This window comes from Hypanus sabinus, chromosome 5, assembly GCF_030144855.1.
Source record: "Hypanus sabinus isolate sHypSab1 chromosome 5, sHypSab1.hap1, whole genome shotgun sequence".
NCBI classification, from domain to species: Eukaryota; Metazoa; Chordata; class Chondrichthyes; order Myliobatiformes; family Dasyatidae; genus Hypanus; species Hypanus sabinus.
Genome location: NC_082710.1, coordinates 114,667,998 through 114,692,242, shown reverse-complemented (window position 1 = coordinate 114,692,242; position 24,245 = coordinate 114,667,998). Strand labels below are relative to the sequence as shown.

The following is a 24,245-nucleotide window of genomic DNA, read 5'->3' as shown; positions in this document are numbered from 1 at the left end:
TTTTCCCATCACTTTATTTTCTTACAGAAAACCGCCCTATTTACGAGTATTAATGATTATATTTCTTCAGCATTATTTTGTGGTTTGCAATGAAGCACGTGCACTTACAGTTGACCTTGAGCATTGTATGCAAAGATCTAGTAATATCTTACCGCATGGGTTTCACCTTTACCGATTTAAGTTCTAGCTGGTATTTGTTTAAAATAAATTAAATGCCAATAACTTAAACATTGAGAAAACATGCCATGTTGTCCATAAGATTGGTGGGTCATATTAATTTTCTTTTGTTAACGATGTACTAGGCTTTAGCTTTTGTTTGAAACATCCAAGGGCAGTCAGCAAATATGTTTTAGATGCTTCACAATTATGTCAGTAACAGGCAAAGAATTTGAGATGATTACTGTACTGTATATACAGTAAAGCACAAAGTAATAGTTGACTGCTGAAGAGCATTAATAAGGAAAATGTGGCAAACAAAGTATGGGTCCTTTGGTGTAGAATTGAACCGTCCTTTGCACTGGCCAAAAACAGCAAGGGGGGGGGGGGGGAAGTAGGAGCAGGCAGCTTGGCCCCTCAAGCCAGCTTCACCATTAAATGTGATCACGGCTGATCTTTTGCAGGCCTCATTTCAGTGCCTGATACCCATCACCCTCCAGTCCCTGATCTTTGAAAGTTTATCCAACACCACTTAGAATACTTACAGAGATCCCATAACTCCCTTTAAGGTTGAAAATTTCAGAGATTCACTATTCTCTGCAAGAAGCAGTTTCTGTATCCCTTATTTCATGACTATAAATTTAATAAATGGGGCACTATTACAGCTTGGGGGTGGGGGGGTCAGAGTCTGTAATTCAATTCCTGGGGTGACTATAAGGAGTTTGTACATAAACACAAAATACTCTGCAGATGCTGGGTCAAAGCGACATGAACAGCACGCTGGAGGAACTCAGCAGGTCGGGCAGCATCCGTGGAAACGAGCAGTCAACGTTTCGGGCTGAGACCCTTTGTCAAGACTGAAGGGGTGGGAAGGAGAAGGCTGGTAGGTGCCAGGTGAAAAACCAGTAAGGGGAAAGAGCAAGGGGTGGGGGAAGGGAAGCAGGGAGGGAATAGGCAGGAAAGGTGAAGAAGGAATGTAAGGGGAAAGCACTATGGGTAGTAGAAGGGGGCAGAACCATGAGAGAGGTGATAGGCAGCTGGAGGAGGAGACAGTGAAATTGGGATGGGGGAAGTTGGGGAATTCAATGTTCATGCCAAGGGGCTGGAGACTACCCAGAGGGTATATGAGGTTTGTACATTCTCCCTGTGACTGCATACATTTCCTCTGGGTGCTCTGGTTTCCTCCCGTAGTCCAAAGAGATACAGGTTAGTACATTAATTGATCATTGTAAATTGTCATTGATTAGGCTAGGGTTAAATAGGTAGATTGCTGGGAGGCATGGCTCGTTTGACCAGGAGGGCCAGTTCCCAGCTCTATCTTTAAATGTAAAATAAAATCATTTTGAAACTATGCCCCCTTATTTGAAATTCACCTGCTAGTGAAAGCATCTTGATATCTACCATGTTATGCCCTCTTATGTTTTAAAAGGATCACTACTCATTCTTCTGAAGCCCAAGGAATACAGACCTAGCTTGTTTAGCCATATCTTGATAGATGAACCTCATCCCAGGAATTAGACAGGTGAATTTCTTTTGGACTGCCTTCAATGCTACTATATTTTGTATTGAATAAAGAAGCAGACTGTGTACAGTGGGCCAGGTATGGCATCACCAATATCCCATACAACTTCAATGCCTCCTGAGACATGGAAAATGAGACAGGATAGATATGAGGTTCCTTGTCTGGAGATGTTTAGTGCCCTTTTGTACAAAAAGAAGCTGCTTTATTTTCAGGATAGTAACAACATAGAATGGAGTGCAGTAATGTAGGAGCATAAGCTTTGGAGAGCATTTAGTTTGGGTGTGTCTGCTTCAGTAGTTCATTTAGAAATGTGTGTTGGACAATAGATTTCTCCTTGAGCTTATTAAAATTATATTGAAATATTTAGACCCATGGATGCAGCAATGGTGTTGGTTTTGCCTTCTATGCCAAAATCTTGTGATGTGAGTGAAACGGTAGCTTCATCATGAAATCAATAGGCTCTTGTAGACTCAATGGATAGGAAAGTCTGCCATCACTGTCAGGGCTGACAAGCTTCTGCATTTTAACATTCCAGAGGCAGAAAGGCTACTGTGTGAAGTGGCCACATAGAGAATCCCTGAATTTGATTGACCTGAATGATCACCTGAAGGCATACATGATAAGTTAATATTTATGCCATGGGTGGCAACGTGGGAGAAGAATGCAGGTCTCAAGCTTTGCCACTGACAATGCATAATGAAGAGTGAGAGCTGGGAATTGGACAACCTGGTGCTTGGAGAATCTGAAAAGTTGAGGTTTTGGAAGAGCCAGGAACCTGAGGGGCACAAATTTATAGAGAGAATTGGGATGCCAGTCCATAGCTCACTGAAGGTGAGCTGCAATACCACGTAAGGTGGCCATGGTACTAGGACTGTCCTGTATGCTTGATTTCGTAGACGGAGACTCTGAACATAAAAGTTGGAACATAATGTTGCAGTTGTTTAAAACTTTGTTTAGATCACATTTTGAACATGGCATATCATCTTGGTCACCACCCTACACAAAAATTGGGGCAGCAATAGAGAGTGGAGAAGAGATTCATTAGAATCAAATTAATGTTACTATATTAGATGATGTGAAATTTGTTGTTTTGCAGCAGCAGTACAGTGTGAAGGCACAATTACTATAAATTGCAAAGATAGAATTGACTGGAGTGATTACTCAGAATTAGAAGCCCAGGAAAGTTTGTAGCTTAATGTGTAGTTGAGCCTGAGGTTAGTCTGGAAATGTTGTGGAATAGGATCAGAAGCTTTTTTGGGCGAGGGAGCCTATGCACTAACTAACTCTTGAATGCCTTTTTGTTATCTGAGATTCTGCCAACCGCAGTGGTTTTATTTGTGAATGCATTGATGGTGTTTGAGCTGTGCTGAGCTACACGGTCATGAGGACGGAGAGAGTAGAGCAGTGGGCTGAGCACATATCCATTAGTATATTGATTCTCAGCAGGGAGGTGGTGTTGTAGATGGAAGTATAGAGGACCAGGCTTAGAAGCTTGCTGAGGGGATGCCGATTTTTAATGCTGAGCTGTAATCAATAAACAACTTCTTGACATACATTTTGCTGTTTTCTTCATGCTCGGAAGTCGAGTGGAGAGCCAGTGAGATTGCATCACCTATAGTGCTGTTAAATTGCACTGGGTCCAGGTCCTTCCTCAGGCAGAAATCTATTCTAGCTGTAACCAACCTTTCTGAGCACTTTGCTGTGGTAGAAGTGAGTGCTTTCAGTTGATTGTCGTTCAGGCTGTTCAACCGAGTCTTCTTGGGCACCAGTATGATTGCTACCCTTCTGATGGGAACCTCAAACCACAAAAACAAGAGGGTGAAAATGTCTTTGAACACTCCAGCCTGTTGGTCAGCACAGGGTCCAACACTTGGGAGGTACACTGTCAGGAGGTTCACCCTTAAAGGATATTGTGACATTGCCTTCTGCGACGGAGATCACAGTGTTGCTAGATATTGTAGGGATTCACAGAGGTGTAGTGCTTTTCTCCCCTTCAAAGCATGCGTAAGAGACTGTGCTAGCGGTAGTGAAGTAATGGCATGTAATCATTGCTACAGCAGTACATTCCTATGAGTATTCAAGCAGGATCAGCTATGAGGGAATGGCGGAGCAGACTCGATGGGCAGACTTGCCTAATTCTGCTCCCATGTCTTATGGTCTAAGGAGGGAGCTTATGGCTAATTGGACCCAAAATTGGCATGGTAATAGGAGGCAGAGTCTAGTGGTGGGGGTGTCGATTTTCTTTTTGAAATTCTGTGACCATTGGTGTATCACAACAATCGTACAAAGAACTATGATGTTTGTAATATATATTAGTGACTTGGATGTGAATGTCACAGGTATCATATGCAAGTTTCTAGACGATGAAGATCAACTGGAAAGTTGGTCGGAGAATTGGCAATCAGTATTTGATCCTGACAATGTGAAATCATCCATTTTGGGAATGTTGTCAAAGGTAGAACCATTAATATTGCTTTGAGGACCAGTGGTATAAGGCCATCAATCCCTAAAAGAGTCTACACATGCAGGTAAAATGATAAACTCATGGAATGCTTGTATTCATTAGGATTGGCATAGCCTATAAGAGCTGGGATGCCAGTCTGCAACTTCATAAAACATCGTTTAGGTCATAGTTAGAATATTTTATGCAATTCGGGCTGTTCTGGCTTTCACACTTTTGAGGGATATAATTGTACTGAAGAGGATGCAGAGGATGGATGTTCAGCTGGAATCTGCCTGGATTGGAATATTTAATTTGTGAGAGACCAGATTGCCCTGGAGCAACTGTGTGGTGACCTGATGGTGATATATGAAATTATGAGTTGGATGGATAGTTTAAAAATATCTTTTTTTCCCTAGATTGTTGTTTAAGCCAAGGGCAATTTTAAAGTGAGAGGTAGGAGGCTTAGATGGGATTTGAGGGGGAATATTTTTATTTAAGAGATAGCTTACAATCTGGAATGTGCTCCGTGAAGAGCTGTTGAAGACAGATTCTCTTGTGAAATTCAAGGTGTACGTAAGTTGCCAAGACATGGAACAGTGCAGAGCTAATGTGTTTTGAATGGGGTCAGTGTAGATAGGTACAAAGGGCAGCGTGTAAATATTTGATTCAAGGGCCTGTTCTTTTTTGTGTGTAGCCTGCTATTGCTCTAGTATTAAAATTGAAAATAGTTAAAAGAATAGAGCAACACCATTTAAAAACAGGAGAAAGAAAGTAGTTGGCAGAATTGGATGTTGAAACTGAAACATTGAGAGAGTTGAACAGTACGGAGGACTGTAGAGAGTGGAAAGATGTTAAGAAAAGACAGAATAATTTTATGGACAGTTATCTCAAATTACAACCAAATGAGAAACACCTCAAAGCACAAGGATCAGTGGTATTACCTTAAAGCAGCAAGTTGTTGAAAGACAGACTGGATTTCAGAGTTCAAAGTGCATTTATTATAGGGTCATTAAGTAATAAATGAGGTTTATCTCCTTATAGTCAGCCACACAACAAAGAAACAAAGTAGAACCATTTTTAAAAAACAGACTGTCAAACACTCAATGTGTGAGAAGACAGAAAAAATCCTGCAAACAATAAAAAAAGTAAATAGATAACAAACAGAATATGAACTGCAGGGTCCCCGAAAGTGAGTCCATTGCCCGGAGCCAGTTCAGCATTGCTGTCTGTCCAGGAGCCCAATGCTGCAGGCCTCAGCAACAGGGCCAGTTCAGCGCTGAGATGAGTGCCAATGGTTGCTGTCCACAGCTGGAGAATCAGTTTAGCACTGAGGTGAATAAACCTTATGGAGTAGTGAGCAGAACACTAGTGTGTCCTTTGTCCTTGGCTTTGATGCCTTGATCTTTTTAATCTGGTTTGGTGCTCTGACTAAAATCAGTTCAACTTTTTCTCTAGGGCCTGTGTGATGCTGCTTCCGTTTAGCCTCAAGCCAGCCCCAGCAATGGCAAATATTGGTTCGTTTTTTGCTCTCGGGCCTAGGCTCTGTTACTTCGATCGGGCCGCCATTCCACTCCAACAATGACCGCTGCAGCCGTACCCGCATTCCCAGGAGTTCAGTTTCCAGAATCATTCAGCATACTGCAAAAATGCTGGGTCATGCAGATGGTTAAAAAGCACAACTGCCAAGCGAAAATTATAGACTGTGGATTGCAGTGATCGTAGTCCAGGAAAAAAAAGTGAAATTAACAGTTTTGTTTGCTGCCTGTAAAGCATTGTAGTATCTCACCTGGACATATTGTTACTTTCAGGAAGTGAGGTTGCCCTTGAGCAGTTTAGGATAGATCCCACTTGGGGGAAAAATAGAGAATTTTCAGAGTCTGATTTCAGTGATTCAAAAAGTGCATTTCCAAAGTTACAAAAGCATGGTTGACAATGTACAAGTAATCAGCCACTACTTTGAGTTAGGAGATTTTAAAGATGAGTATCTGTGCTTCAGGAATTTCTAGGGCAATCACCGACTGATTTAAAAGCAAGATAAAATGTAATAGACTTGGGTTTTCAGCAGTGTGATTTGGCTCAGGAGCATGTCAGTGTTTCAGAGTAGAAGCAAAAATTCACAGCTTTGGGGAAGTGCAGTAAATGAAAGTGATCTACCTGAGGAGAAATGCAAGCCACATCGCTAACTAGAATTAAGCTGATATTACTGAGATCACTATCCAGGGAGGACTGAAGAAAAACTTGGAAAAGAATCTTCTACATCTGCACAAAATCATGTATTATAGGCTGTTAGAGCTCCTCTCATTTGAGTTGCCTAGAATCTTGTATTGAGTTTATCAATTCAGTTATAAAGAGGCGGTTGGATCAGTATTGGGATTTACTCAAGGTCTAACAGAGGGGATGGATGTACAATTCATAACTTCGTAAAAAGAGGTGGCACATTCAAGTTGAAGAGTTGCAGACTGTGAATTTTCAACTGTAGTCAAGGCACGAAGTAAATTAGAAACAAGAGAAAGAAATGAATTGAGGGAAGTTGGAAGAGAATAAAGACCTTGATTACCATCAACCATATTTTTCACCATGTGTTGCTTGGGAAGTTGCATGTTTGGGAGAGTAGAAATAACAAGCTAAATTAAGATCCAACAGTTTAATTCATAATGAGGTTACTGTGAATATGCTTTGCCCAGTCATGGTAGAAGTGGTGCAAAACTGAATACATCCACTGCTAGCTCTCTCTAATGTGGTGGTGGTCAACCTTTTTAAGCCCAAGATCCCCTACCTCAGCCGTAGTAAAAGGCAAGATCGACCCCAGATCAATTAGTTACATGCATGCGCACCGGGGCAGAAAACACTGGAAGTAAAACCCCGCAATGCGGAAGTAGAAATAATGTAGAAACACCTGGGGTACCCACCCTTTTTTTGCACCGTAGACCGGTTTAATATTGACAATATTCTTGTGGACTGGGCGACGGTGGGTGGGGGTGTTAAACAGGATGGGAATACAGCGATACTCGAAGCAGGTTCCTTATGTCCAGTCAATTCTGCAATTTATTTTTTGTGGCTCTCGGCACTTAGCTCCTATCTCGCGCTGCTCACGTTTTTTCCGCTGGGGAAAAAAAACTCTACGGGTTTGTCTTTCAGTGCGGGGTACTTGGACTTAGGGTACCAAAGCAGATTTGAGGGTTTCATTGCCTCATTAGACAGCCTCAGGGTCCAAGCTCCAGCCTCCCGCCCACCCGCCGCCAGATGCCTTGGCCAGGTGTGGCTGGTTGTGGGTGGGGTGAGAGGACAAGGTCAGGGACAGAGGTCCCCGTGCCGGGGCCGTGGCGGTTGCAGTCCGGAGAGAGTGACTGACCAAGCGAGGAGTGTGACAGGGTGCGCGCCCGCCCCCCCTTGTAGGGTCTATTGGGCGACAAAAGTTTATTTCAGTAGATCGCAGCAAGGTAGCTGCTCTGATACTTATGAAACGCTGAGCCCGAATCAGGTCATCTGTGAATATTTTAGCACTGGGTTCCCCACAAACATTTGGTGTGGTAAACAGGTTTAGAGGCAGCACTCCAGGCCAGTAGCAACAGCACTTCCCGCTGGGTGCCGGAGGCCAACCAGTGATCCCTGGTGTCACTGTGGTTAGTTGACTGATGACCTCGTGTGGGTTCAAGTTCAACAGTGGGTGTGACAGGAAATAAGGAAAGCTGCAGCAGACTCAGATCGTTTCCTCACGGCCTGGTGGTTGGGGACCACTGAATTACACTGTGTAGTGCGGGGGAGCTACACGCATGTGCACTGGGCAGAAAGAACGGGACAAAAACCCCGGAACCTGGAAACAATCTACCCGGAAACAGTATTTGTGTATTTATTTTTCATTTTTTTTCGGGATTGATGCACCATCAATAACTCTCTCTGAGACGTATGGCAAGATATCGGCTTTTATTGACTGGAAGAAAGAACAAGCAACAATTGACCACCATACTACATCCTGGAGACTGAGGCCAGGGCTCAGGCCTCAGTGGCCTTTATACAGGGGTCTGTGGGAGGAACCACAGGAGCAGTCAGCGGGGGGGGGGGGGGGGGGGGGGACGTGTCCAGACAGGTATATGTAGTTCACCACAGGGATCTACTGGGAAAGTCTCAAAGATTGACTAGTCGATCGTGATCGATGGGTTGGCGACCACTACTCTAATCTTGTTTGCTTTAGTGTTTGGTGAGGCTATCCTTTTAATGGAATTGCATGTAGCCAAGGATGTTGATGGGGCTGTCTGAGATACTGGCTGTTGGGAATAATTCTTTACCAAAATGTTTCTTGTATAGAAGAAGAACTTGGGTACATGTCTTCCAAAGCTTGTGCTTCATTTAAAGCTGAGTCATAGTACATAAAAAATGAAAAAATAAAGTACAGGAACAGGCATTTAGACCAATAATATCTCTGCATACCTTGATGTGAAATTAAACTAATCCCATCTGCCTCCACGTGGTCTGCATTCTTCCATTCTGTGCCTGTTTATGTGCCTGTCTATACACCTCTTAAACATTGCTGTCATTATCTAGTTCCACCTTCCCCTGGTACCAAGCACACTGTTTGTGGGGAAAACATACTTGCCTTGTAAATCTCCTTTTAAACTTTCCCCTTGTTCAAGATGTCGCCAGTGGCCAATGCAACTTATTGTGACGTCCTGCAGAGAGTTTGCGGAATTACTACATCTTTGAAATATACTTCTACCGCTGATCTCTATGTGACTGGAGCCTGTAATTTACATTTTGATAAGGTGTTTTTGTACAAACTGAGGAATCTGTCACTTCTGCTGTCTATGAGGGAATTCAATGTGGTTGAGAATGGAGTATGCGACCTAATGGTGGAACGTGAACCCATCATTGGCTCCATTATTCACTGATCTCACCAGATAAAGTGTCGAACAAGATTGAAGTGGATGAAGAAGAGAATGGGTGTTCAGCGCCATCTGCCTTCAATGGACCAGTTTCCGTCTCACTTGCTGCCGTCAGAGGAAGATGCAAGCGTCTTGAGTCATGGGCAAGGTTTGAATGGCATGTATTGTCCTCATTTTTAGAGGACTCTGCAGTTCATACCATTATGAGTTTCTGGTTTCTGACTACACCTTACTTCATTGCTATTTTGTGTGATTTTGATCAGGGCACTTTGACTGACTCTGCGGCCTGTAGTCAATGAATGACACACTGCTAAGTTGAACTGAACTACGATGAATATTCCTAGACTGTTCCAAAGACTTTGCAGTTCGATGTTTAATATATACTGTGTATTAGTTGTTTTCTGCCGTTTGCATGATCTGTTTTTTTGCGCATTGGGTGATGTTTTCTTCGAATGGGTTTCATGTTGTTTCTTTGTTTCATGGCTGCCTGCAAGCATGAAATCTCAAGGTTGTTTACTGCATACATAATTTGATAATAAATGTTCTATGAATCTTTGAGTCTTTCACATTAAAGCTATTCTTTTTGGTATTTGGCATTTCAACCCTGGGGAGAAACATTTTGTTTAGCTACTGAATCTCTGCTCATAAAATTTTATATACTTGGATCAAGTCACTCCTCAGCTGTGTTCCCAAGAAAGCAGTCCAAGTTTATTCATCTTCTCCTTTTAGCTAATGCTCTCTGCTCCAGGTGAACTTCTTCTGTACTGTCTCCAAAGACTCCACATCTTTCCTGTAATGCACCAGAACTGCACACAATACTCCTCATGTCATCTAATCAAAGTTTTATACAGCTTCTATATGAGTTCTCGACTTTTATGCTCAACATTTTGACTGATGAAAACGCGTTGTACTTTTCCTTTATCACTCCGTCTATTTGTGCCGCTACTTTCAGAGATCTGTAGAATTGTACCCAAAGATCCCTCTGCGCATCAGAGCTCCTAAAGCCACTTGCTATCTACATACCTCTTTCATTTGACCCTTTGCACCCTCATCTGCTGTTTCCCTCCCCAAATTTCCAGCTGATCTTTATTCTGCCGCATCCTTTGACAGCCATCCCGATGATCTAAAACTGCAATTTTTGTGTCGTCTGCAAACTTACTGGTCAGCCGACGTAAATAATTGTCCAAGTAATTTATAGTTGTCTTCAATAACAGAGGTCCCGTCACTTATCCCTGCAGAAGACCAGCTGTCACAGACCATTAGTCAGACTTAAGGCCAATTTATACTTCTGCATCAAATCTACCCTACGCTGTAGCCTGACGCGCACCTCCCTAAAAATGTAACTACGCGTTGTGGCGACGCAGACTGCAACAACTGTGATTGGTCCGCTTGGTAGCATTGCATTTCCTCCTATGCATGTCTGGTTGCTTCTGAACAATGAACCAAATCGTTAAATCTACCTGCCGACATCCGAAAATATTTGAAATGCAACTCCTCATCCATGTCTCTCAGTGGCCGGACAAGCCCAGAAAATTCACCCTCCTTCCGCCTCAATCCGTTCAATGGTCATACACACTATCTCCTTCAATATCCTCTCTCTTTTCTGCGTTGCAGTAATTTCAATAAAAGTAACTTGTTCAACATTTATGAACTCCAACATGATGCGCTCAGTCTCAGTCGCCATTGTTTGAAGTACACAAAGAAACTCAACACGAAGTAACTCAACACAATGGCAGAGAAACCCTATCACCAACTAGCGTTTTGGGGATGAATTGCAGAGCCACGCAGACACACCAACGCACAAGTATAAATACTCACAATGGCGTAGGCCACTTGTGTAGGCTATGGCGTAGAGCCTACGCAGAAGTATAAATCAGCCTTAACACCACTCCACCACTACCCTCTACAGGCAATCTAATTGACCAAGTCATCGTGGAACTTCTCAGTTTGATTCCTATTGTCATACTTTTTAGCGGTTTTTTTAATGATAGTGCCAAATGGGGTACCGGTGTAGGTTTGTTCAGTGTTGACCAGAATCTAGTCTGTACAACAATAAGAATACAGCAATCTCCACAACAGTCTACTCCTACAGTAATGCTAGGAAGTTTGTGAACTCTGTAGGATTTTTTCTATTTCTGCATAAGTATGACCTAAAATGTGATCAGATCTTCACATAAGTCCCAAAACAAGATAAAGAGAATCCTATTAAATAAATAACACAAAAATCATAATACTTGTTCATTTGTTTAATTGAGGAAAATGATCCAATATTACATGTATTTGTTGGAAAAAGTATGTGAACCTTTGCTTTCAGTAACTGGCGTGACCCACTAGTATAGCAAGAACTTCAGCCAAACCTTCCCAGTAACTGTTGATCAGTCCTGCACCTTGGCTTGGAGGAATTTTAGGCTATTCCTCCTTACAAACCTGCTTCAACTCTGGGATGTTGGTCGGCTTCCTTGCGTGAACTGCTAGCTTGAGCTCCTTCCACAGCCTTTCTGTAGGATTAAGGTCAGGACTTTGCCTTGGCCATTACAAAACACAATTTTTCTTCCTTTTAAACCATTCTGTTGTTGATTTACTCTTGTCCTTTGGATCATTGTCTTGTTGCATTATCCAACTTCTATTATCCTTCAGGTGATAGACTGCTACACTGTCCTTCTGTAAAATACCTTGATACAATTTTGAGTTCACTGTTCCCTCAATGATTGCAAACTGTCCAGGCTCTGAGGTAGCAAAGCAGCCCCAAACTGTGATGTTCCTTCCGCCATGCTTCACAGTTGGGACGAGGTTTTGGTGTTGGTGTGCAGTGCTTTTTCTCCTCCAACCATAGCAGTGTGCATGTCTACCAAGAAGCTCAACTTTTGTCTCATCTGTCCACAAAACATCACCAGAAGCGTTGAAGAACCTCCAGGTGCTCCTTTGCAAACTTCAGACATGCAGCAATGTTTTTCTGGAGAGTAGTGGTTACCTTCGTGATGTCTTTCCATGAACACTGTTCTTGTTTAGTGTTTTTCTTATAGTGGGCACATGAACAGAGACTGTAGCAAGACTTTAACAGATTTCTGCAGGTCTTTGCTGCTTTTCTTGGATTCCTTTTCACCTCCTTCAGCAATGCACTTCATGCTCTTGGTGTGACCTTCACAGGATGCCCACTGCTAGGGGGAATAGCAACGATACTGAATTTCCTCCATTTGTAGACAAATTATCTTGCTGTGGACTGATGAACATTTAGACCTTTAGGAATGCTTTTGTAGCCTTTTCCAGCTTCATGCATCTCTACAAATCTTTTAAGGTCCTCTGAAAGTCAGCTTGATTGAGGCATGGTGCACATAAACAGATCTTTCTTGAGAAGAGCAGGCTCTGTCAGTAACATGACATTGTGCTTTTTTAAAAAAAGGGCAGGGCACTTCACAACTTACACCTCCAATCTCATCTCATTGATTGGAGCACCTGACTCCAAATAGCTTTTATAGGAGGCATCATACCAGAGGTTCCAATACTTCTTCCAAAAATTACATGTAATATTGGATAATTTTTCTCAATTAATAAATAAACAAGTATAATGTCTTCTGTGTTATTTATTGAACAGGTTCTCTTTATTTAGCTTTAGGATTTGTATGAAAGATCTCATCACATTTTAGGTCATATTTATGTAGAAGTAGAGCAAATTCTACAGAGTTCACATTTTCTATCACCACTGTATGTCTTAGTCTTTATAGAGGGATGAAAATCAGCCGTGATGGAACGACATTGCAGACTTGATGGGCCGACTGGCACACTTCTGATACTACATCTTGTCATCTTAAGGCTTGATAGATTCTACATTTTAAGCGTAAAAAAAATAGATATAGAGATGTGTACTGTAGTTGCAGAGTTTATTGCCAGATAATTTTGCCTATGCAATGTTGCATTAATTATAGAGAAAATGTAATTTTATACTTTTCTATTTTGCCTATAGGGTCTGGTCTTCAGGTATGCACACTAAAGAACAAAACGTGTTGCACAAGAAAGATGGAAGATCGATACCAGTCAGCTGCTCACCAAGATCTTCAACGTTTGCTTCGAACAACCAGCTCAGCTCTGAAATTTTTAATATCACAGAATGCAGCTGCTTTTCAAGGTAACCAATAATCTGTGTCAATTGAAGTCATTCAAGGGTTTATAATTTTGACTACACTCTTTATTATCTGCCAACACAACAATGTGTGCAGCCTGAGGTAATAACTGTATTACTGCAGAAAAATATGTGGAAATGAATTTGAATGATACTTCTGTGCAGCAATCAGTTTGGTTCACCCTTACACATGGACTGTTTATTCTTGTGTGTCTGGTCAGCTTTTTCTGGTTTTGAAGAATGTTAATGTTTGGTTTTTCTATAAACCTAACTGGTTTAATTTTCATAATGGCTGGTACTTCAGTTGTGAAGATTTGTATGTTTAACAGTGTACTTGGATATCTGCAAGTGGTACACTTGAAATATATTACATAAGCGCATAGTTTTTCATCTGAATAATATTATATTTATTGTCTAGTACAATCCAAATTCATGTAGAATCAAATGGTGGGACTTCTCTATGGCAAGGTGAGTACTGCGACTGTATTGGTTCTACAACTAAAGGCTTAAGCATTTAGGATGAACAGTCTCCTTGATGTCTCAGGAAAATTTTATTTCAAGTTACATTTGCCATTCCAAAGAGACAGCTTTCTTTAAGTTGTATGTTAGTTAAATTTATGCTTCTTGTAATGAACATGTTTTACTGTATATTTACAGTAACCCTTGTTAGCTTGATAATAATTGTTACATCTTTTGATCTCCTGAATTTCATTTGTCTGACAGAAATGAATAATCATGTTATTTAGTTATACACATAATTACATTGGGAATGTCCTGTTGATCTGGAACACCATTTTAAATAAAAATTGTGACATTGCTGAATCATTTTATAACATTCTTAACAACTGCATAGAAACTTTTATAGGAATGGTAGGAATGCAGTGTTAAGTGCAATGTTTGTTTAAGATGAGGTTCAGAATAATAGAAACTTTTCTGCTAGATCTGTGTAGTTTCTTTCTGTGGTAGTCATTTCATATTGCTGTATTTGTGAGAAACAATTTGTGTTAACGTTTTCTTGGGTAGTCAAAGGTAATAAAATGTGAAAAAAAATACCACAGCAGTATGTGATGCAAGCATGCTGAATGGACAATAAAAGACTTCAATAACTAAATTTCTAAAAGCAGAGGATTGTTAGGTGCATTTAGAAAAGTTAAAGGAAAAGAGATACAATAAAGTTTCAATTTCCAGTTATTGGACTTTGATGCCTCATATTGAGCAAAAGAAACAGGAAAATGTGGATATAAAAGCATCACAACACTTCCATTGTAAGATTTAAAAATATAACTTACTGTAAAAATAGTCTGATCGTTAACAGTAATGTATTTTTTTTAAAGGAGTGTACATAAGCATAAAATATTGCAATGAAATTGAGAATTTGGGTACGTGTAGCTGGTACTTCATCAAAGCAACGTCTAATGCTCACATCTGTTAAACTTGAAGAAACATTGCTTCCTCCAAAACAACTTCTTGATACAAAATTGGATTGGCATTCCTTCAACTGGATACAGCATTTTCACAGAGCTCCAAGTTTTCAGCCACGTGCTGTCACTTTTATATATACAGTGGATTCCATTGGTTAATTAGGGTAGTCGTTTATTTGGGACAACTCTTAAAGAACTGAAACTAATTGGAAAAAATTGCCGGGATTCCCTTTGTTTATTTGGTACATTATTCTGCTTAATTGGTAAAGGAGACAGTTGTACAGTTTCTCATTAGCATCAGTTGTGTGCACTTGTGTGGTCTTTAGATACTACACCATGCTTAGAGAGGACAGCATTAGCTTTGTGAGCTTGTGTTTAAAAAGCAGTGACATCTGTCACTAAGATTTGGTGAGGAAAAGGCAATAAGACAATTCAGAACAGTTTTGCTCTCTGTGGTTTCAAGCATTTGGGCCTAGAGATGCCAGAAATGGCCAAGAGTGAAAATGAAGCTATTTCACTTATTCAACAAGTTAGGAACTATGAGGAATTTGGAGTATCAAAAATCATCTTGAATGTCACAATGAAAATGAAGATTTGGAGGATGCAGTTGTTGAGAGCATTGTATGAATTCAGTCCATTATTTGCATTAGATGTCTGTGCTTTTCTTGATTTACAGTCAATCAGAAGAATGCTGCAGTGTACAATGGATGCATTCCTCTGTTGATAACTATTAGGATCTAATGCACAATTTTAGAGAAGTAGTAGTATTGGTGGTGTTTTTATTTGTTCTGTACTTTCTTTAAAATCGATAGTTTGTCTTTTTTATACCTTTTTAACTGTTTCCATGAAACTTTGGCTAATTGGGGCATCTGCTTAATTGAGCCAAAATGTACTGGTCTCTATGTGTCCCAAATAGGCAGGACCCACCATATTGCTCAAATTTAAATTGTATGCAAATGGTTGTATAAAAAAAATCAAGAAAAATTAAAAGCTTTGAATTTTTTTGTAAGTTGTAGATTAAAACCTAAAACTAACATGAGAATGAACAGAGCTTTCTGCATTCTGGTTTTTGATTGCTGCATTTTTTGACTAGAATATACGCTCAGTGGTCACTTTATATGGTGCATCCTGTATCTAATAAAGTGGCCACTGAGTGTATGTTCGTGGTCTTCTGCTATTAGTGACAGATGTCACTGCTCTTTGAACACAAGCTCACAAAGCTAATGCTGTCCTCTCTAAACACGGCATAGTACCACTTCAAGGTTCAACGTGTGGTACTTTCTGAGATGCTCTTCTGCACACCACCATTGCACTGTGTGGTTGTTTGAGTTACTTTTGTCTCCTCTGACCTTTCTCATTGACAAGACCCACAGAATTGCCACTCTCTGGATGTTTTTTTTTAAATTTTCATACCATTCTCTCTAAACTCTAGAGACCGTTGTGCGTTTATTTAAAAAAAAATCCCAGGAGCTCTGCAGTTTCTGAGATATTCAAACCACCCTGTCTGGCACTGACAATCATGTTGATGTAAAGTCACTTAGATCACATTTCTTCCCTGTTCTGATGCTTGGTCTGAAGAATAACTGAACCTCTTGACCATGTCTGCATGCTTTTATGCATTAAGTTGTTGGTACATGATTGGCTGATTAGATATCTGCATTGTGAGGCAGGTGTACTTATTAAAATTCCCACTGAGCGTATTTGATGCATGAATTTGAAATATCGGTGTACCTGGTAATCCTGCAGGTGGCACTGTAATAAGCATTTTTTTAATATAAATGTGATAACAGATTCTGTTTCATGGTGTGACCTGCATTAACTGCACTGTGATTGTTCGGAGTGTAATTCCGAGGATCAGGCAATCTTCTCTTTGGATTCATCTTAACTTTACATCACATGGAACATTTTCAGCAACATTTTGTTTCTGTGTTTATAATTTCACAAATTCAAAATAGTGATTTAAACAAATTAATGAAATAATTATGTATTTTACTACATTTAAATTCACCCATTAAATCATCCTCTCAGTTTTAGTGCCAAAACCTAAATTTAACTATGCAACTATGTCCTGGTAATACACACAAAATACTGGTGGAATTCAGCAGGTGAGGTAGCATCTAAGGAAACGACGAAGAGTGAGTCCTGATGAAGGCTCTTGGTCCGAAACCTTGACTATTTACTGTTTTCCATAGATGCTTCCTGGCTTGCTGAGCTCCTCCAGCATTTTGTGTGTATTACTTTGATTTCCAGCGTTTGCAGATTTTCTCATGACAGTTATGTCCTGGTGTTCTTTTTATAAGTTTGGTCTTTGTTATTCTATCCACAGGTAAGTAGGATTGATTTTCTATAGTTTTCTCACAAAGAAAAGTAAATAAATCATGTTCTGCAGTACTGAAAGGAACTGTCTACATCGCTCTATTTCTAACTTCTTTGTGCAAAAAAACAAAACGGTCCAAGTGGTGTTCTCGGCATAAGAGCGTAGTTTATTGTAATTCAGAGCAGCAAGCATTTCACTGCACGGTAGTTCGAATACATTGTGCTATCCCACTCATACAAATTTTGTATAGAATTAACTTTGACTTTGTAAAATTAAGCAACCAACCTATTTTATGTGCATATACTCATGTTTTTAAAGTAGTGTATGAAGTAGGCAGCTATTTGACATGTTTGTATTTTGATTGGTTATTTTCACATCTTATTGAACAATCATTTTGAAAATATGCATAGGTACTTTAAACCCTGCACATATTATTCTAGAATGTCTTGTTTTTAAGTAATCATTGAAATCATCAGAACCGAATTTTGATAACGCACTGGGCTATAATGCGCTGCGTGAAGCAGAGAAATAATTACTGTGCTCTAATTTCCCTATCATTGTCTTTCTTAAAACAAGTACAATTTATTTTGTTATTCTGGTCTGGCACTTTGCTGGAAAATCGATGTTTGTCTGAAGAATACCTAATAATAAACAGTCCAGATAATATTGTAGGCATTGCTAGTAGCATTTCAAGTGCTTGTGACAGATATTATTTTCAAATAATTTAATTCAGAACTACCAGGTCAATGTTTTGGAATGATGCAAAATGACCCAGAAATACCAATTCTGGGGAAAAAAGTTGGCTTTCAATTGCATGATGTAGCAAACAAATACAGATACAGTTGACTTTCGAGGCAATGTAGTCCATCATGTCATTTCCATATGTTTGATTGAATGTCCATACAAATAGACCTGACAATAAACCAGCAGATTTTTTTTAAGTGTTTTAACTTTGTAAGTGTACAAAACTCACTTGAATTAGTTTAGAATGCTATTTCCAAAGAGATCTTTCCTATTGTAGCCTTTTAAGTAACTTTTCTCATGCTTCTGCAGATTTTTCATGGTGGACAAATTGCTTAGTTTTATTTCTGAACAAATTAGCATGCGGAAAATAATCACTTTCTGTGTGGCTCGAAAAATGTACTCAGAATTTTCAACATCTGATCAAAGTGATTGTAATCATTGTTTCTGTAGCTTCTTGTGTCCTTCATTTTAGTATCATTGTTAAATGCTTTGGACGGGACAGCTTGATTCAGTACTCAGCAGCTTAATTCAGTATTCAATGGCAAACACTTTCAAAGGCTTGTTTGACACATCCTCATCCAAATATAATGGCAGCATTTGGAGCATAGACAAAAATTTTGTGAATAATGCTTGCCTTGACATGCTGAAATTTGAATGTGTGAAAACGAGCACATACAAGTTTGCTGAACAGCTAATGGGAATTTGATAAACAGTCTGCTTCTTTGAAACAACAATCCAGTTAGTCATTTCCTTGTCCTTTCAACATAGCCCTGCATTTCTTTCCCCCCTTCAAGTACATTTCATACTGTTTCACCTACATTTGTGCTGTCCTTTCAACCTGCACATTTTGGATCACATAAATTTGCTGAGCGTTTGCCTTGAAAATTCCAAGTAATACCTCTCATTCTAAGCCTAAAATTTAGGACTGAGTTTGGGGAATCAAATTCTCTGTTTCTACAGATAGTTTCCTTTTGTAAAATTAATTTTTCATCTCGAACTTAGTCTATTTCCCATTTAGTTTTCCTCTTTTCTAAGCAAAACAATGCCTTCTTCTCTCCATGTTTCAGAACTCCCTAAACTTGTACCACTGTAGTAAACCTCAAGTAAAACATTATTTCCAGTCCTGTTCTGTCAAATATGAACAATAGTACGATGTAGTACTCAGAATCTGCATCAAACTTATTTGAACATATTTTCAATGGAGATGATAATGTGTAGGATACTGAACTTTCATGCTTTATCCAAGGACATGGTTAGCGTAACATCATTATGCTGATCAACCTAGAGTTCCCGATGTGACAAACTGCAAGGTAGAGTCCATTGGTATTTACTGAGTGATACAGATATTAAGATGATTACATGTATCTTTATTCTTCATTAACTCTACAGTAAAGTTCCAGCAATTTGGACCTTAATGCTGGACTTCTGTGGGGGGTACTTGCCGCTATTTGTACAAATACGTCAAACTAGTTGCATCGCAGTTTGTTAGATGAATGTCAGAGAATAGTGGTCTGTGCTGAAAACATTATGGTCCCATCCCTCCCCACCACTGGTAGTATCGACTAGAGGTACTGCTTGGGAAGGCAACGTGTATCATCTAATATCCCTACCATCTGTGCCATTTCATCTTGTTGTAGCTACCAGTTTGGAAGCTTGAAGTCCCACAACACCAGGTTCCCTTCAACCATTTTTTTGATCCAAATGACAAACTCCAATTACTGTAGTTTAGTGCACTATGATCACTTGCACTAAAATGGATTTAGGTTTTTTACTGTTCTAATTATATTTCTGATTGTAAAAATAAATTGTATAATTTATATCTAATTTCTTTTTCTTGTGAATGCTGCTGTCTGCCTACGATATTGCTGCTAGTAAATTTTTAATTACACCTGTGCATTTGTGTAGTTGTGCACATGACAGTAAATTCAACTTGTACTTTGATTTTGACTTTGGCCTTGAGGTCATTGGGAGCTTTAAGTTCCTGTGTCTAAATATCAGCAGCATTTTGAACTGGACCAGCCACATGGATCCTGTGATCAAAAAAGTACATCAATGCATCTACTTGCTCAAAGCTAAGGAAATTTGGATTGTTTCTGACAGAACTTAGCAATTTTTACACAATGGTCAGCATGCTATCTGGATGCATCACAACTTGGTGTGATAGCTGCTGTGCCCAAGACCACAAAATATTATGAAGAGTTGTGAACGCAGCAAAATCCAACACACAAACCAACTTCCCCTTCAATGGCTCCATCTATACTTCCCATTAAACTGGGAAAGCTGCCAATATAATCAAGAACTCTTCCAATCCTTTCCCTCTCTCCCTTCAGGTAGAAGATACAAAAGGTTGAGAGCATGTACAACCAGGTTCACAGAAAGCGCCTATCCCACGTTATCAGACTCTTGGTGTGACCTCTCATGCACTAAGTAACACACTCTTGATCTCCCAGTGTGTCTTCTTGTAGCCCTTGTACTTCATATCTCTGTCTGCACTGAACTTTTTTTGTAACTGTGATACCATATTCTACATTCTGTTTTCCTTCTTTCTATTTTAGTATACTAATATATTGCAGGATCTGTCTGGATGGTATGTAAACAGAAAAAATATTTTCATGTTGTGAGGAATCTATGTGACTCCCTTGTCCACTTGTCCTGGAATTTCATCCTTGCAACTGTGACAAATGCTACATCTGCCTCTACACTTCCTCCCTCACCACCATTTAGCGTCCCAGACAGTCCTTCCAGGTGAGGCCGCACATCATCTGTGTGTCTGTCTGAGTCTTCGGTTGTATCAGGTGCTCCTGTTGTTGTTTCTTTTACATCAGTCAGACCCAATGCAGATTGGCAGACCCTTGTTTTGAGCATATTTAGTCTGTCTGCCACAAAAGACAGGATCTCTTGGTGGTTCCCCACTTCAATTTTATTTCCTGTCCCTATTTGACTTCTTTAGAAAGCAGTGTCTCAGAAAGGCACCATCCATTATTAAGGACTTCCTACACCCAGGGCATGCCCTTTTCTCACTGTTACCATCGGGTAGGAAATACAGAAGCCTGAAGACACACACTCAGCGATTCAGGAACAGCTTCTTCCCCTATGCCATCTGATTCCTAAATGAACATTGAAGCTTTGAACACTACCTTGCTTTTTAAAAAAAAATGCAATATTTCTGTTTTTGCACATTAAAAAAAATCTATTCAATACATGTAATTGATTTACTTATTTATTATTATGTTTTTATTTATTTTTTGTCTCTGCTAGATTATGTATTGCATTGAACTGCTGCTGCTAAGTTAACAATTTCCACGTCACATGCTGGTGTTAATAAACCTGATTCTGATTCCTGTTCTGACATGTCAGACAATGGCCTTCACTCCCTCATGATGAGGAGGAGCACCCCATATTCTGTCCAACCTCCAACCTGATGATATGAACGTTGATCTGTAATTTCTGATTATTTGTTCCCTCTCCCTCCTTCCTCCTTTTTCTCTTCCCTGTTCTAGTTACACTCTTGCCCCTTCTCTTCTGACTTGTTCATCACTTCTCTCTGATTCCCGTCCTCCTCCTCTCTATTCCATGGTCTAGTGTCCTCTCTTATTAGATTCTTTCTTCAACCCTTTACCTCTTTAATTTATCCCCTCCCAGTTTCTGACTTTATCCCCCTCCCCCTCATATCCAGTTTCCCACATGCCAGGTCTCCCCTATCACCTGCTATCTTGTTCTCCTTTCCTACTCTCCCCCCCCCCCCCCCCACCCCAACCTTATTCTGGCTTCAGTGCCTTTACTTTTCAGTCCTGATGAAGAGTCTTGACTGGACAAAAACCTCAAATGTTTATCCCCCTCCACAGATGCTGCCTGTCTTACTAAGTTCCTCTTGCATCTGTGTGTGTTGCTTTTCATTGTATTTTGGTACACGTGAGAATCAAAAACCACGATCACTAAGTAAATCTTGAAAGCATATGTCCAATAGACAAAGTGATGTTTTCATCTTTTGCAAGTGTGTGCAAAGGTATTGATGGAATTCAAATCACCAAGGCTTGGCACCTTACCTATTTAGAAAACTAAAGTGTTGAATCATAAATTTAGCTTTGAGTATCCCAATGGGATTGTCTCAGTTACTAAATATATTTAGATCATCAGACACAGGAGCAGAATTAGGCTATTTGGCGCATGGAGTCTGCTCCGCCATTTCATTATGTAGAACCGTTTCCCTCAGCCCTTTCCTGCCTTACTCAATCTCCTGCCTTCTCCCTGCATATTAAACCATAAGACAGATATTTAAGACAGTGAAGGATTATTTGATGTAAAGTAATTAAGAGATGTGTTTGTAACAGGAAAGTGGTGCTCAGTCGTGATCTTGCTTGAATGGCTGTAGATGCAAAGGTCTGTAAGACGTACCCCTACTTCCAGGCATGTGGTGTTATTTGGAGATAAGTGGGAAGAAACAATCCCAATATGTCCAAATCCAGGACCATTGTTATTGATGAGCAGAGGAGCTAATTATTTCTATTATTTAAAAAAAAAATGTTCAGAGCCAAATTGCAAATTTGACAAAGTTCAGGTGCTTCTTTCAGATTCCTCCATAACTTTAGTTAACGTTTCATGTTCCTAAGACTTTTTTCTGCTTGATCACAGACCAGGAATCTCTACCATTCCTCAATGCAACCAAACATCAGGTGACTCAATATTTTGACTATATCTGATGCACCACTTTCTCTCTATTCCCTATTTTGTAAGAAAAAAAGTAAAAGGAAGTATAGTAGTAAAGGTCACTCATTTACATTTTTTAAAAAAAGACTTTGCACAACTTGAAAATATCAAAATAATAGGATCGTATCTGTAAAAAGAAAATTATTTGTATTTCTTTGTCAACATAACTCAATTATAGCACTTTAAATGGATGAAACCCTGGTTTTAGAATTACAGGGGAATATATTTTGGGAGGTCAAACCTAAAAGGAAATTATACAGGAAATTGTTATATAGTACTGTTGTACAGAAGGATCTTGGTGTCCAAGTCAGTAGCTTGCTGAAAGTGGTAACACAAGTGAATAGGGTGATAAAGAAAGCATATGACTAGCTCCCCTTTATTGATTGAGGCATTAATATAAAAGTTGGGAAATGATGTAGGAGCTGCATAAAACATTGGTTCATCCAGATTCAGCATATTGTAAAGTATGCATTTCTGGTCATCACTCAGGAAAGACAAAATTGAGACCTTGATGAGAGTGCAGAAGAATTTTATCAGGACGCTGCCTGGATTGGAATATAATTGCCATAAGAACAGGTTGGATAAATTTGGATTTTTTTTTGATTGAAAAAGGGTGATGATCAAATAGAAAATTGTAAAAATTATGAGAGTATGTGTTAAGTGTATTTTTTTTCCCTAGGGTGGACATATAAAATTCAAGAGGGCATAGGTTTTTGAGTAAAGTACTTTTTGTTTCCTCCCCACAGGGATTATTAAGTGAGTGGAATGTAATGCCAGGGTAGGTGTTAGAAGCAGGTGTGTTAAAGATGGTTAAGACTCATCAGACAGACATGGATAGGCAGGGAATAAAGGATTTTGGAGGCTTATGGGATTTGTTTAGGTTAACAGCATGATTGGTGCAGTTATGGTAGTCTGAAGGGCCTGTTCCTGTGCTCTTCTTTCCTATGTTCAAGGAAAAGAGCAGGTAACACTTTGGACTGCTAATGAAATTGAAGTTGATGTGAATTGAGATAAAACTTTTCCCAGTAGTTAAACCTTGCATAAATAAGAATGTTTCAGCTGTTGTAGATTCATCACCAGAGCCCAGTAATATTGATGGTGCAATCGGTATTGGTGGTCCAACTATCTTGAGATGTTTCAGCAATAACATTTCTCCCATTCAGAACTGGGGATCTTTATTGAGCTCCACATGAAAGTTTTCAGATAATGAAGTAATCTTTGATCACAATTAGTCTGATCTTGATAGATTTCAGACATGGGCTGATTCCATTTGCACTACATGAACTGATTTGAACAAGATTGAGCTTAATTACCTTTTAACAATCAATGTCAGTAACATTATTGAATATCCTACTCAATTATGTCAACACTCTACAAATCATCAGTGAGTAGAACCTGAAATGGCTAACTGCACCATGGCCACAAGGGCACATGCATTATGTGGCATTTGGTGCATGCCCAACATTCCACGTTTCCTATCAGTTCTTACACTCTTGGAAGATACCTGATGCCATGCTGACACTTTGTTCAGAGAGCAGTCCCAATAACACTCAAGAAGTTCTACACAATCCAGGAAAAGGAGCCTGACTAATTGTCACCTCATAGATAGCCTTGTATATCCACTTTCACCACTAAAGTTATCCCTTGTTTGCATTGTGTACCAAAAATGTGTTAGACGTGCTTGGAAGAGTCTGTAGTTCTGAAGTTGGTCTCACCAGCTCCCATAGAACTTCAGATCCAAAATGAAAACTAGTCATCCTGAGGTATTGCTCAAGTAGGATAAGACACATTAATAAGTTGAGCAACAAACCATTTGGAGGTATTCGGTGGCTTGAATATTATATGTAGGAGGAAAGAAATTGTTGATGTTTTGTTTAATGTCTCCTAAACCTATGACTTCTGCTGCCAATGAGATCAAGCCTGCACGCTGTTCTGATT

The 24,245-nt window shown here is 39.7% G+C and overlaps 1 protein-coding gene across 9 annotated transcripts in view; it reads left to right on the top strand.

The window, feature by feature from the left end:
* Positions 1 to 24,245, top strand: part of LOC132394341 (glypican-5-like) — an 855,183-nt gene that overhangs the window by 10,900 nt on the left and 820,038 nt on the right. For all 9 annotated transcript variants that reach the window (XM_059970368.1, XM_059970369.1, XM_059970371.1 and 6 more), the window contains exon 2: positions 12,963 to 13,124. In XM_059970368.1, the coding sequence (XP_059826351.1) occupies positions 12,963 to 13,124 (162 nt within the window). The remainder of the gene's footprint in view (positions 1 to 12,962; positions 13,125 to 24,245) is intronic.